This window comes from Mytilus edulis, chromosome 5, assembly GCF_963676685.1.
Source record: "Mytilus edulis chromosome 5, xbMytEdul2.2, whole genome shotgun sequence".
Lineage (NCBI taxonomy): Eukaryota > Metazoa > Mollusca > Bivalvia > Mytilida > Mytilidae > Mytilus > Mytilus edulis.
Genome location: NC_092348.1, coordinates 86,603,407 through 86,618,431, shown reverse-complemented (window position 1 = coordinate 86,618,431; position 15,025 = coordinate 86,603,407). Strand labels below are relative to the sequence as shown.

Genomic DNA, 15,025 nt, shown 5'->3' with positions numbered 1-15,025 from the left:
GGAATGTTTGAAGAAACAACTCAATCTCGACACCCCCGTTAACATGGAATATTCCTGACGGTGTAAAGCATTTTTGCGACTCGTTGATCTGAGTGAATAAAGAGCTTGAAAGATGCTGAATGATGAAGATGTTGCTATTGAGTTTGTGTTTGTTTCTTGTTAAAGGTAAAACTTGATAACATTATAAATAATATTTACGGTAATGCAAAACTCATCTTATATTAAAGATAATCAATATATTGAACTGTTATTTTCTGATTAAGAAAAATGCAAAAATTATGGCCTTTATTTATCTTTTATTTTTTTATTTTTTAAAAGTTAAGTTTTATCAGATATGCCATATGATTTTCAATTAGAGTTTGTGGAATTCCTGTCAGATTTAACAGTGACGGCAAAGACTCTGAATAATTTTAAGTCTGCATTAAATGGCGAAAATTGGAACCTATATAAATTCATATGTTCGTGTTAAGTGTTTCAGCTGCGCACACCTAAATAAGTATTTTTTGATAAGTTTAATATATTATATATAAATATATTATTATGAGATGAGAAATCATATACGACAATCCAAGATGAGGGGTCAGTAGAAGCCTTTGGCTTATGTAACGACCCGAAGATAAAGGTATAAAGGTATACAAAGTATGTATATATTCCAGACCATATATATGAGTATTTGGACCGTATGCATACTTTGTCAAAATACTCATACGGTCGGACCCTACGCGTACGGTCTGACTGATATAAGGAAGTTGGTCAAGTTTATTAGATACAAATGCATATATAACAGATGAACATAACTTAACTCTCAAACTAATATAAAAAAGTTCAATGGTAATTGAAATAAAAACTTTATATTTTAACTATTTCAAAAATTCACGCTAATTAAATCTGTAAATCTCTTGTATTTGGCATGTCGATCAGTTTTACATTAATTGCATTATGATCACTGAAATCAAGGATATCATAAGTAAACATAATGTGGAAGGACAATTGTTTTAGAATATTTAGCAACTTTACAAAAAATTGCAAATGCAAAGCCAAAGGAACATGCATGAACTGCAAACATGTAAACGTAAAAAATATTAAATTATTTGTGGTAGCAAGTGTCACTTTGGGCAAGAGTACCAAAATAGGATTCAGATATACAATTAAACAAATATTTAATTTCAATTGTTCGTTTGTTCATTTTATCCATCTACTAGTCAATGCTAGTAATCGTAATAATAGCAATTTGTAAAACTAAAAATAAAGATTTTGATAAATGTTTGTTTAAATTTAACACATATGAATCAATAACATGTATGGTTAGCTCGTACTGGACCATACACATATACTCATGCGGTGCGGCCGTACAAGTATACGTATACAGTCCGGACCGTATGCGTACGGCCCAAATACTCATATGATCTGGAACATATACACATAAACGTTAAAATGTGAAGGAACTCTGAACTGTACCCAATGGCACTTGTTTCTATCCATGGGAAGGTTGACTATCCATATATGACACTAATTGTTGTATTAATTGTCTTTGCCCGTTTGGTGGTTTGATGATGAGCATAATTGTTTTATAGCTTGGAATGAGTAAAACAATGATATTCAAATTTTAAAAGAAGAATTTTCACAGATGCTTCTAAATATATTGTGTGTCGGATACATCGTGGTATATATACTCAGAAATAAAGAGTAAATGGCTGTGTTGTAATGTGTCCTTTTAGTTTTTTTGTAGAATACATGTGAATTCAAGTCAAACTTCACTGGGTTTTTTTCTGACCATGCAAGACCCTCGTGATAATTCAAGTTTTGTGATGTGAAAGACAAAGTCACAAGTTAAGTTGGATCTTGGTTTACATGTAGTTGTAAAATCTAATTGGTTGATGATTGTTTTAAAAATTTGGAAATGTATCAATAGACAATATAAGACATGATAAAGATAAGCATATATATACAGTAAACTTGTATGACTTTGTTTTATATTAAATACTTCAGTGCAAATCTAAGAAAAAAATATTCTGGATTATTTTTTTATCAGCAATTTTTAAAACAATATAAACATGAAAAATGTACTGTAAAATTTTGGACAAATTTTATTAAAATATATTTTACAACAAGACTGAAATAAAAATCAGGCAAATATTTACATGTACATTGTACAAAATATGTTTACAGGTAAACAGACCTGGATTACCGTCACCCTAGCCAGAACCCTTAATATTACATTTATCGCTAACCCAAAAAACCTTTCAATTGCATATTCAGAGCACTAACATTAAAGTACAGTGGTGTTAGGAATTGGTCAGATGATTTTTCCCTCAGGATTATGACACTATACCATTGTATACTGGAGTGGCAGTTTATGAAAGGGATGACAAAATAAAAACAAGTTCAAAATGGCGATTAAGAAAACCAATCTCAACGAACTGACCGAAATTATTTCTGCATAAATAAAAAATTTGACCCAAATCCCAATCTAAGGGGGAGTAGGAGGGGTCCTGATCCCGAAATCCCGGTCTTAAAAACATAAAATCCCGAATTCCCAGCCTTAAAAAAACGAAATCCAGAGGTCCCGAAATTCGAAAGAAAAAATTCCCAGATCCCGAAATGGTCAATCCTGAAATCCTGAGCTTTAAAACGTCTGATCCCAGAGTCCCGATAAAGGTCCTATCCCCCTCCAATCTGTCGTTTAGGACAAATGGATTTCAGAATCAGTCATGTCTGGCATAGATGACCATTTCCGGACCCTTGGTATACAGACATGTACATGTATAAAATATTCTGTTTCATTAAGACCTGATTGCTAAAATGTACATACCGGTATATACAATGTATACAGGGAGAAATTTTATAAATTTTTTTTAGATATACATTTATAAGATATTATTTCTAATTTAATCAATTAGTGAAAACTATCGATTTAGTTAAAAGTTTCAATAATCCACCAATAACAATAATATCTGATAACCAGAATTTCATTTACAAAGATAAATGATAACCTACAGTAAAAAATAATTAACTGTTTTTATGATTTTGTCTTGTTTTCCCCAAATTGCACAAACAATAGGCTTGATTTTACTTAATTTAGTTCTTATTTGATGGACAGTATTTTGACAACAACAAAACAGATGTCCTAGTTTCATGTCACCTGATTATAATAATTAATGAGTAATGAGTAAACAAATTTAATCTGCAGGTGCAGCATGTAATGTATAGTTACAATGTAACAATAAATAAAACAAATGCACTGTTGGCTACATGTATAATCAGAGATGTTTTGGGATCAGAAAGCATACCTAAATCTATTGACACACTTTTCTACCCTTAAACAATTGTAATATCTCCTACAGCTCAATTTGAAGTTTGATTACTTAATCTCCAGTGGAAAATAATTTATGCATGTATTTAGGACAAAAAACAACAATTAATGGATTATGCAATAAGTAGGTAGGAATTACAAGGTAATGTAATATACCATAAAAGTAATGTTGGGAGTTATTGACCTACATGTAATTATAACTGTCAAGGACTTTGTGGCTAAAACAAGCATTTGTCATGTTTGAGGACATGAACTGATCTATAAGTGTATGGATCTCTATGAAATTGTACATGTACCTCAAGGTTCCATACATTGTACATAAAAAGGAAAGTTTGATTGATTTTAGGTGTAATCATGGTTATTGCTTAAACTATTGAGGAGTAAGGGGACAAAAACAATACCCTTCTAATATTTTGTTTATTCTTGACCAATTTCAATGGGGTTTGATTCAGTCTTGATTTCTATGGGATCTTTAATATGCTGAATCTTACCATGTATTTAGATTTTGGATCTCATTTAAAAATTGGTCCACATTGATGTGCAATGGGTTCAAAATTAAATTTTCTTTGATTTCTTAAAAGAAAATGTATAATTAGGGTTCAATCTAACCATGTACAAATATGTATTTAGATTTTGAATTTTGGGTTTGATTTCAAATTAGTCAACATTGATGTAAAAGGGTAAAAAAAATAACTTTCTAAATTCAGATGGTATCAAGCTTGAATATTGTGTCCATACTTGCCCTAGCTGTTCATGGATTGACCTCAGTGAAGAGCATGTATTTGTATTGATATCATCATATTATCATGATTATAAAAAGAAATGAGGAGGAATGCATACTTTATCAGAGAAGAAAATCAATGGAGAATATAACAATGTATTATAAAGACTGTAAGAGGTCCCAGAGGAATTCTTTTACAGCTTTAATTTCCTGCTTGCAATTCAACAGCAATCATGATAATCTATACATGTGATACTATAGGAATACAAATAATCTATGCATTTTCAGTCATGTAATTTTCCATTGATTTCATAGAAATTCTTTGAATTTTCATCCTTTTATCGTGTTGATGTCACAGTCATGTATTTTGCTAAAAAAAAGTCTTTCGGGCAAATTTTATTTTACTCTCCTCTGGGTATATGTTACATTTAAAACATATACAATATCACATTGTATGTAAATTGCATTTGCACCAGAGAGTTGTTTCAAGGAAAATAGTCTGATATAAACAGTTTAATGTACTAAGGTTTAACATTTAAAAAAAATAAAAATAAAGGCTCTGCAAAGTAAAACAATGCTAAATTTAAAGCAACAAATTAGCCATTAATTTTTGTACCTTTTTTTTTTCTTTTTTTTTCAAAGTTTTATAACTTGTAAAAAATCATTTTAAAATTCAATATGCTTGCCCTAAAGACATTACTTTTTTTTTTTTTTAACTTTTTTTGAACTTCCCACATAGGTATATTTTTTCCACTGAAAATAGACTATTTGTATTCATGTATTACTGCATATTGACTTTTTTTACTTCTTTAAAACTTGACCAATTTTTGTTTACAACAGTTGTAATGTCATGAATGTGATTTTAAAATGAGTAAACACATTTTATTTGCAGGTGCAACATGTGACCATATCAATTCAGAAAATGTGAACCAAGCAGCCTTAGTAGGTAAAAATGTTACACTGTCATGTGCTATGAAACAAAATGGTGTGGACATATTGCACAACAATCATCAACCTAAAAAATATAATGTAACTTGGAAACACACCCCTGTACACTCTCAGAAATCCATAAATATTCTAGAAGTAGAGATAGACACTCGATCCCATCCTCAACTGGTTTATACAGCTGATGGAAACAAGTATTACACATCGGCTAAGGATGCATCACTGATAGTGCTAGATATTGACCTCACTGATGCTGGACTGTATACCTGTTTGGTGCAAGGGGATTCACTGTTGAAAAATTCAACTGCAGATTTGTTTGTGTTATGTAAGTTTTAAATTTGTATAAGAATAATATATTCTAGAAAAAATATAAGAATTGCAAAAGGGCAAAGGAGTTGGTAAGACAAATAAAAACAGATAACACCATTTTAAAAAGAAATAGACCTTAAAAGAAAACTACCCACACAAACATAAAATAAAGATTGACCAATATGAAATTGAAGAACATGCACAAATGACCTAACAAACAGTGTTATATATATCATGTTACATGAAATTTAATAGGAGTTAATCATGTTAATGAAGAAAAAACAGAATAAGAAAAAGTAGGGAAAGGCAGTTGTCAGGTATAGTCACTCTGCTGGTTTATATATTTTATGCATTTAAAATATTGTTTTCAGTAAGCTTTGTTATACCCCAGAGTTTAAAAATTAGGGGTATACGGATTTACCTCGGTCCCTCCCATGAATATTTTTTGTCGCATCTATCTCAGTAACTATATTACAAGTATTTCTGAAATTTGGTTTCAGGGTTAAGTTATCTATACCATATGATACATTTTCAGATTCATCAATCAACAACTTCCTGTTTAATGAATACTAAGATTATTTTTCACATGACATCCAAGTTGAAATTTTTTACATTTTTCTCTTGAACTACATGTACATGTACGTACATTACAAGGATTTTTTTAATTTAGTTTCATTGTTTATATAGCTATACTGTGTGATGTGTTTTCAGATTCATCACTCAACAACTTCCTGTTTAACCACAAGTATTTGGGCGGGGTATCATCACTTGTTTTTAACTTAAATTACTGTGATTATTTTTAAACAGTGCCACCACAGTGCCACAACCTTATACCATCCTTCACTTACCAAAATGGAGATGTCAACCAGCAAACATTGTTTGATTGTTCTGTACATTACCGTGGTAACCAGCCTCCTATAATACTTTGGAAACATGACAAACAGGAACTGAATACTGGCACAGATTACCATAACAACACTTTTGCCATGGCAACCTTATCATTTAAGCCAGATAAAAAGTATGATGGGTATAGATTCCTGTGTTTGGTGGAGTATCCAAGTGCTAAGTTTCTAACAGCATGTCAAACTAAGCCACCATTACAGATTTATTGTAAGTTGAACATACATGGGAATTATAATTATACCACTGCTCCAAAATAGGCAGTTAGTGTGGGTCTGTCCAAATTTTCGTCAATTTTTTTACAAAAATTACAAATCAGAGCTCCTAGAAATCTTCATATAAGCATACTACAATGTATACTGTGTTAAGCTTTTTCATATTAATCACTTATCATTTTCCTATTTACCAAATACTTATTTGTGTATATATATATTCTTACACATGATGCAAGTAATGCCATTTAATGGCCATATATGGAATTATTAGCATCATTTTTCTCAGGGACTTCCTGATATTTTTAATCAAATTTCATCTGAGTATGATAATATATAATTGTTTGGTCATCACACAACTTTTTATTTTTGGGAAACATACTTATAGTGGGACATATCTTCTTCTTCTTCCGAATACGGGAGTAGACTCGTAGGTAGGAGTGTAAAACTTCCAAGAACTTGTGTGCTATGTACATATGGACTTAATTTAAAATTAATATGACAAAGAAAAATAGTTAACAATAACATAGATACATTATGTACAGTGGCTTTGTAGTTTAATAAGTTGCTGTGGATCCTTCAAATGTTATAGTGGATATGCCACTTTTGAAGGATTCCAGTGTCAGACATACCTATTGCTTTAGGTAGTGAGTTCCAGTCCGAAATAGTGCGAGGATAAAATGAAAATTTATAGAAATATTTATTTGTTGATATTTGCCTAAGGGAGTAGGTCCAGTAAGACCCCTTTTTGGCCCCAAAATATAGCAGTTTTACAAAATTGTTAAAATGTTAACTTTTAGTTATTCATTGGACAGTAGAATGCTTCTGCTACATAAATATGTGCTGTTTTTAGTGGAAGAAGACGTCAAGTCTTCTGAAGACTTAAGGGGCTGACCATTGGCATTGAGTCTCCGTATGCCGCATTCATTTCGTGTATTACAATTTCAAAACAACTTAGATTCCTGAAACCGATTTTTACACATGATTAGGCATCTGAATCATTTAATTTGTAAATTATGATTGTAAAACAATCACTATCGTAAATATGACCCTTTTATTTATTTAAATTATTAGATTTCATCTCATCCACATGAACGTTATTTGTTTACTTGTAACAGGATGTTTTAACTGTAGATATTTGTATTACGCATGCGTGAATTTGGTATCGGGACAACTCGCCCTGCTTACAAGTTCGCCCTTGAAGTTACGAATTTGCAATCCTGCAGACAAGAAGATTTTGTTTTTATATAAATAAAAAGGATATATAAAGTGTTGTCTTTATTCATGGTTTTCCTTTGTCATGTGAATTAGATGCCCTTCGTAACATACATGTGAACCTCCCGTTTAGGAGAAAAAACTCCCGTGTATGAAATTTTTCAGACGCCATATTTGATCATTTCTTACTACTGTACGGGTGTAATTGACACCTGTGTTAAATTTTACCTGAACATCAAAGAAGATGTATAATTATATGGCTTCACTTGACAGCTTGGGTGTCAAACATACTGGTAATCAACGATGTTTACCTCTGGCTAACTGCCGTTGTGTTATCAAAACGATGTGTATTGGGAATATTGAAATACTTTTTTTTTGTTACTTCCCTTTGTTTTATCCTGTTTTCAGTTATTTTGCTTTTAAAAATGTAAATTGTAAAAAGACTATAAATGATTAATATTTTAATCAAATAATCATAAAAGGATGTTGATTAAATGAATTTAAATGATTTTGGACAAATAAAAAAATTAAAATTTATAAATTATTTTAGCAATCTAGACCTCCTTTCAAGGATTAAATTGAAGTTTATATCATAAATTTGTTTATAACTTATTTGAAGTCAGCATACTATATGTGCAACTAGACTAATAAAAGGTCTAGTAGTTAGATTAATTCCTAGTAAAATCTTGAAATTTAAATTTGTAAATGTTAGTATATATTAGATTCTAACATGACGTCCTTCAAACGCTTTGAGTACACACCCGTGGTAAAATATGAATATATTGCCAGTGCTGTTCCGATTGTACTCCCACGTCATATGCTTTTTTATGAATGAGATACACGACGTCATAGAACAATGACGTTAGAATGTAAGCATTTTACGGGAAAATGCACGCTTGTGAATCCGAAAATCATCACAAGGAAACATACACAAATGATGCTAAAATGTGGCAAAAGCCCTTTATTGTACATCATATAAGACATATAAATAAATTATCATTCAAATTCATCCAAAACTGTCTAAATACATTATTTTAAATAGTTTAAACATGTCACTAATGCAGTTTGCTCCGTTCTTTTACGCTAGTTTATTAGAGCGTTTATTTATGGGAACGGCAAATATTTGCCTACACCTAGAGCGCTTCGATCCAAAAGAATTGCCGTATGTGTCCTATCAGAATCGAAATAATTCATGGGGGAATGAATATATCTAGATTTTACCACGGGTTGTCCCTTTATGCCGATATTTTACCCCTCGCTATCGCTCAGGGGTAAATTATTTGTCATAAAGGGCCAACCCGTGGTAAAATCACGATATATTCAAGCCCCCATGAATTATTTCTTAATTTTATTGTATAAGCTAAGAAATAGCAAGACATTTTATACTGTTTTTAAATCTTTTTAAGCTTTCTACAAATATGACTTTCATAATGCTTAAAATCCATGCAGTACTAGTGTTAGTGTATGTTATTTTTTTAATTAATTTACGATGTTGCAAATATACATGTGGAGCTTATTTCTTTCTTATTTGTCTATACATTTACAAATGATAAGGAGATGGAGACATGAACAAAAATATATACAGATAAGATATATAAATATAATGATTCATTTGCAAGCAGTGAACAATCATTTGTCAAAAACAAAACAAAACAAGAAACAGATTCTTCTTATTATTTTATTTTATTCAAATAGAGAGGCAATAAGGGAACTATAAACATTACAATTTGATGGAAAGGAGTAGGGGCATTAAGGCCTGGTTTTGGCCCAAGAAAATAAAATGTTTGATAACTTTTTATACGACCGCAAATTTTGAAAAAATTTTCGTCGTATATTGCTATCACGTTGGCGTCGGCGTCGTCGTCGTCGTCGTCGTCGGCGTCGTCGGCGTCGTCGTCGTCGTCCGGCGTCCGAATACTTTTAGTTTTCGCACTCTAACTTTAGTAAAAGTGAATAGAAATCTATGAAATTTTAACACAAGGTTTATGACCATAAAAGGAAGGTTGGTATTGATTTTGGGAGTTTTGGTCCCAACATTTTAGGAATAAGGGGCCAAAAAGGGCCCAAATAAGCATTTTCTTGGTTTTCGCACCATAACTTTAGTTTAAGTTAATAGAAATCTATGAAATTTTGACACAAGGTTTATGACCACAAAAGAAAGATTGGGATTGATTTTGGGAGTTTTGGTTTCAATAGTTTAGGAATAAGGGGCCAATAAAGGGCCCAAATAAGCATTTTTCTTGGTTTTTGCACAATAACCTTAGGTTAAGTAAATAGAAATCTATGAAATTTAAACACAATGTTTATGACCACAAAAGGAAGGTTGGTATTGATTTTGGGAGTTTAAGACCCAACAGTTTAGGAATTAGGGGCCAAAAAGGGACCCAAATAAGCATTTTTCTTGGTTTTCGCACTATAATGTTAGTATAAGTAAATACAAATCTATGAAATTTAAACACAAGGCTTATGACCATAAAAGGAAGGTTGGTATTGATTTTGGGAGTTTTGGTCCCAACAGTTTAGGAAAAAGGGGCCCAAAGGGTCCAAAATTAAACTTTGTTTGATTTCATCAAAATTGAATAATTGGGGTTCTTTGATATGCCGAATCTAACTGTATATGTAGATTCTCAACTTTTGGTCCCGTTTTCAAATTGGTCTACATTAAGGTCCATAGGGTCCAAAATTAAACTTAGTTTGATTTTGACAAAAAATGAATCGGTTGGGTTCTTTGATATGTTGAATCTAAAAATGTACTTAGATTCTTGATTATTGAAGTTTTTTGGTCCAGTTTTCAAATTGGTCTACATTAAGGTCCAAAGGGTCCAAAATTAAACTTTGTTTGATTTCATCAAAAATTGAATCCTTGGGGTTCTTTGATATGCCAAATCTAACTGTGTATGTAGATTCTTCATTTTTGGTCCTGTTTTCAAATTTCAAATTCTACATTAAAGTCCAAAGGGTCCAAAATTAAACTAAGGTTGATTTTAACAAAAATTGAATTCTTGGGCCTCTTTGATATGCTGAATCTAAACATGTACTTAGATTTTTGATTATGGGCCCATTTTTCAAGTTGGTCCAAATCAGGATCTAAAATTATTATATTAAGTATTGTGCAATAGCAAGTCTTTTCAATTGCACAGTATTGTGCAATGGCAAGAAATATCTAATTGCACAATATTGTGAAATAGCAAATTTTTTTTTAATTAGAGTTATCTTTCTTTGTCCAGAATAGTAAGCAAGAAATATCCTATTGCACAATATTGTGCAATAGCAAGAATTTTTTTTAATTGGAGTTATCTTTCTTTGTCCAGAATCAACTTAAATCTTTGTTATATACAATATACAATGTATATACACTTTTTACTACCAACTGATAAATTTAAATAATCTTTACCATTCAGTGATAACAAGCAGTTTTTTTACATCTTAATATTTTATGATGTATTTAAATGAGTAGTTATTGTTGCAAACTCCATTAGAAATTTGAATTGATATCAGTTTTGAAAAAGGGAAACGGGGATGTGAAAAAAAGGGGGGGGGGGGTTAAATTTTTCTCATTTCAGATTTCATAAATAAAAAGAAAATTTCTTCAAACATTTTTTTGAGAGGATTAATATTCAACAGCATAGTGATTTGCTCAAAGGCAAAAAAAACCTTTTAAGTTCATTAGACCACATTCATTCTGTGTCAGAAACCTATGCTGTGTCAACTATTTAATTTTAGATTTAAAAAGTTTGAAGAAGAAATCTTTAATTGATTTGTAAAATCTTGGCATTTGTTTTGTGTAAAAAAAACCATGTAATGTCAAAAATTTGATCACAATCCAAATTCAGAGCTGTATCATGCTTGAATGTTTTGTCCATACTTGCCCCAACTGTTCAGGGTTCGACCTCTGCGGTCGTATAAAGCTGCGCCCTGCGGAGCACCTGGTTCAAATTGGCACATAATCTTTAGAATTGCATAGGTTCAAGAAATATAAATGAAAAACATTAAGATTCTTATGTGATGACGTCACAATTACGTCATAATATGTACTGTTTTCACAAAAACGATGAAAATTCAGAATTTATGCAGTTTTCCATCTTTATTTCTGTTGTGGAAACATCGTGCGCAGCCAAGAAACAACAAAATAATTTAACTGAAGCTTTATTATTACTATTGACAAAATCTCACCAAATATAAAGTTGTTTCTTGGGTGCGCACATACTTTTCCAATCGAAAATATACTAAAAAATTTGATGAAAAACAAGGAAAATCACAAAATTTTACAAAATATGCAAATTAAGGCATGATTTGTTGCCATGATAACTTGTTCAATGTCCAAAACTATTTTGTTTTTCTGAATTCCTTCTACCTGAGATACTTTTCAGTAATTTAAAAATATGTATGATAACTTTTAAATTTGCAGTAAATTTTGGGCCAAATAAGGGCCTTATTGCCCCTACTCCGTTGAAGAAAAAACACAATTTCTACATCATTTGGTTACATTTACGACAAAATTTATGTCGATAAAAAAACATGATGTTTTGACCATTCAGTACTTAATAGATGCATAGTTCTTGGGGAAAAGTTTCATCAAATAATATGAATATAAATGACTTTTTTTGTGCTCATTTTTTACAGTGGGTTGTGATGATCTTCCAGTTAGGTTACCCTCATTTGGAGTGTTGTTCCCAACCTGTTAAAGGTCCATCTTTGTGCATAATTCAAAATTGGAAATTTCAACAAGCATCTAATATTCTTAATCTGGAAAATAAACCCTGGTCTGCTAGCTTCATGTATATTTTTTCTACCGATTTAATATATAACTAGAATCATGCAAACAGACTTAAGGAAAAGGCATGTAAGTTCATCATACAAATATGACACTTTTCCTAGACAATCCAGATCTTGCAAAATACGTCGCTAAAAATTGAAACCTTTAAAATTGTTGTTGTGCAGTAAAAACCCATATGGGAACTTTCAAAAGTTGGCAGGTATGTAACAAGTCTTACTATTTTTATGCTCCATTTATGGGCAATATGTTTTCTAGTCTGTCCGTCCGTCCTGCTTCTGGTTATAAAGTTTATGGTCGAGGTAGTTTTTGATGAAGTTGAAATCCAATCAACTTGAAACTTAGTACACATGTGTTCCTCTTGATATGATCTTCTTAATTACTGCCAAATTAAAGATTTTACCTAATTTTCATAGTCAACTGAACATAGAAAATGATTGTACGGATGGGAAATCCATGTGCTTATGACCTTTTCTTGTTTGAAGAAAAAAAATACATTTTAACGATAATGGAACAAAGCAGCCTGAGTAAGTGGGGCTGCTTTTATGGTAATTCAAGTTACCTTTTATTCACCTTCTTCCACTTCAGAGCTATCAGCTCTTTGATTGACAATGCCATGCATATATATATTGGGTACTAGCACCATAAAGTCATGCTAAATTACTGAAATCTTCACAATTCTAGCATTTTAGTTAAATTTTGGACGGTTTTCGTGTAAAACGAAAGTGGCCGCATTCGTGTTCATCCTGAATATTAAAATGTAAGTTGTATGTTATGATAATACATAACATATATAAAGGTTGAGGATGAACACGGATGCGGCCACTTTCGTTTTTGACAAAAACCATCTGAAAATTGACATTTTTCGGCATATTTGGTAGATTTTTCACATTTGAGCTTGAATCGGATCGTTTTTAAAGACTAAATCAGTGAAAATCTTTCACATAAACTAATTGATTCAAATGAAATAGACACTTAAGTGTTTAAAAAGTGGTCAAAATCTTTCGTCAGATGAACCTGAAATTTGAGGCCAAAATTGGTCCTTACCGGACCTACTCCTTTATGTTTCCCCTGAGTACATCTATCAGATATTGTTAAATTGTCCTTAAGAACTTCAACTAACCCCCAATTTATTTTATATAGCATAGTTAATCTAGCTTTTTTCCTTCTTATTAGCTCACCTGGCCTCAAAGGCCATGTGAGCTTTTCTCATCACTTGGCGTCCGTCGTCATCTGTCGTCGTTAACAATTTTTCAAACATCTTCTCCTCTGAAACTACTGAATGGATTTGAATGAAACTTAGCATGATTGTTCCTTAGATTATCCTGCACAAAGTGTGTGCTTCGATTTTTGATCCGTCAAAAAACATAGCCGCCGTTACTTAAAATAGAACATAGGGGTCAAATGCAGTTTTTGGCTTATATCTCAAAAACGAAAGCATTTAGAGCAAATCTGACATGGGGTATAAATGTTCATCAGGTCAAGATCTATCAGCCCTGAAATTTTCAGATGAATCAAACAAACCATTGTTGGGTTGCTGCCACTTAATTGGTAATTTTAAGGAAATTTTGCAGTTTTTGGTCATTATCTTGAATATTATTATAGATAAAGATAAACTGTAAACAGCAAAAATGATCAGCAAAGTAAGATCTACAAATAAGTTAATATGACCAAAATTGTCAATTGACCCCTTAAGGGGTTATTGTCCTTTAATGACAATTTTTCACAATTTGTTCATCACATTTGCTACCTTTAAAAAATCTTCTCCTCTGAAACTACTGAATAGATTTGGATGAAACTTAGCATGATTGTTCCTTAGATTATCCTGCACAAAGTGTGTGCTTCGATTTTTGATCCGTCAAAAAACATGGCCGCTGTTACTTAAAATAGAACATAGGGGTCAAATGCAGTTTTTGGCTTATATCTCAAAAACGAAAGCATTTAGAGCAAATCTGACATGGGGTAAAAATGTTCATTAGTTCAAGATCTATCAGCCCTGAAATTTTCAGATGAATCAAACAAACCATTGTTGGGTTGCTGCCTCTTAATTGGTAATTTTAAGGAAATTTTGAAGTTTTTGGTCATTATCTTGAATATTATTATAGATAAAGATAAACTGTAAACAGCAAAAATGATCAGCAAAGTAAGATCTACAAATAAGTTAATATGACCAAAATTGTCAATTGACCCCTTAAGGGGTTATTGTCCTTTAATGACAATTTTTCACAATTTGTTCATCATATTTGCTAACTTTAAAAAATCTTCTTCTCTAAAACTACTAAACCAAATTCAACCAAACTTCAACTGAATGATCAGTAGGGTGTATAAAATAAAGTTTGTGCTTTATTTTTTATTTCGTAAAAAAACATGGCCGTCATGGCTAAAAATAGAACACAGGGTAAAATGCAGTTTTTGGCTTATATCTCAAAAACTCCAGCATTTAGAGCAAATAAGACAGAAGTTAAAGTATTTATTAGGTCAAGGTCTACCTGTCCTGAAATTTTCAGCCGAATTTGGTAACTGGTTTTTCAGGTATAATGCCCCTGAATTAATGATTTTAAAGAAATTTTGCAGTTTTTGGTTATTATCTTGAATATTATTATAGATACAGATAAACTGTTAGTAGCAAAAATGTT

General features: G+C 31.5%; 1 protein-coding gene across 1 annotated transcript in view; it reads left to right on the top strand.

Annotated features, from left to right (window-relative positions):
* The first annotated feature begins 60 nt into the window (after nucleotides 1–60).
* LOC139524689 (fibroblast growth factor receptor-like) overlaps nucleotides 61–15,025 on the top strand; it is a 42,062-nt gene continuing 27,097 nt past the window's right edge. The window contains exons 1-3 of the mRNA XM_071319688.1: nucleotides 61–165; nucleotides 4,927–5,304; nucleotides 6,096–6,398. Coding sequence (XP_071175789.1) covers nucleotides 120–165; nucleotides 4,927–5,304; nucleotides 6,096–6,398 — 727 coding nt within the window. The 5' untranslated portion in view covers nucleotides 61–119. The remainder of the gene's footprint in view (nucleotides 166–4,926; nucleotides 5,305–6,095; nucleotides 6,399–15,025) is intronic.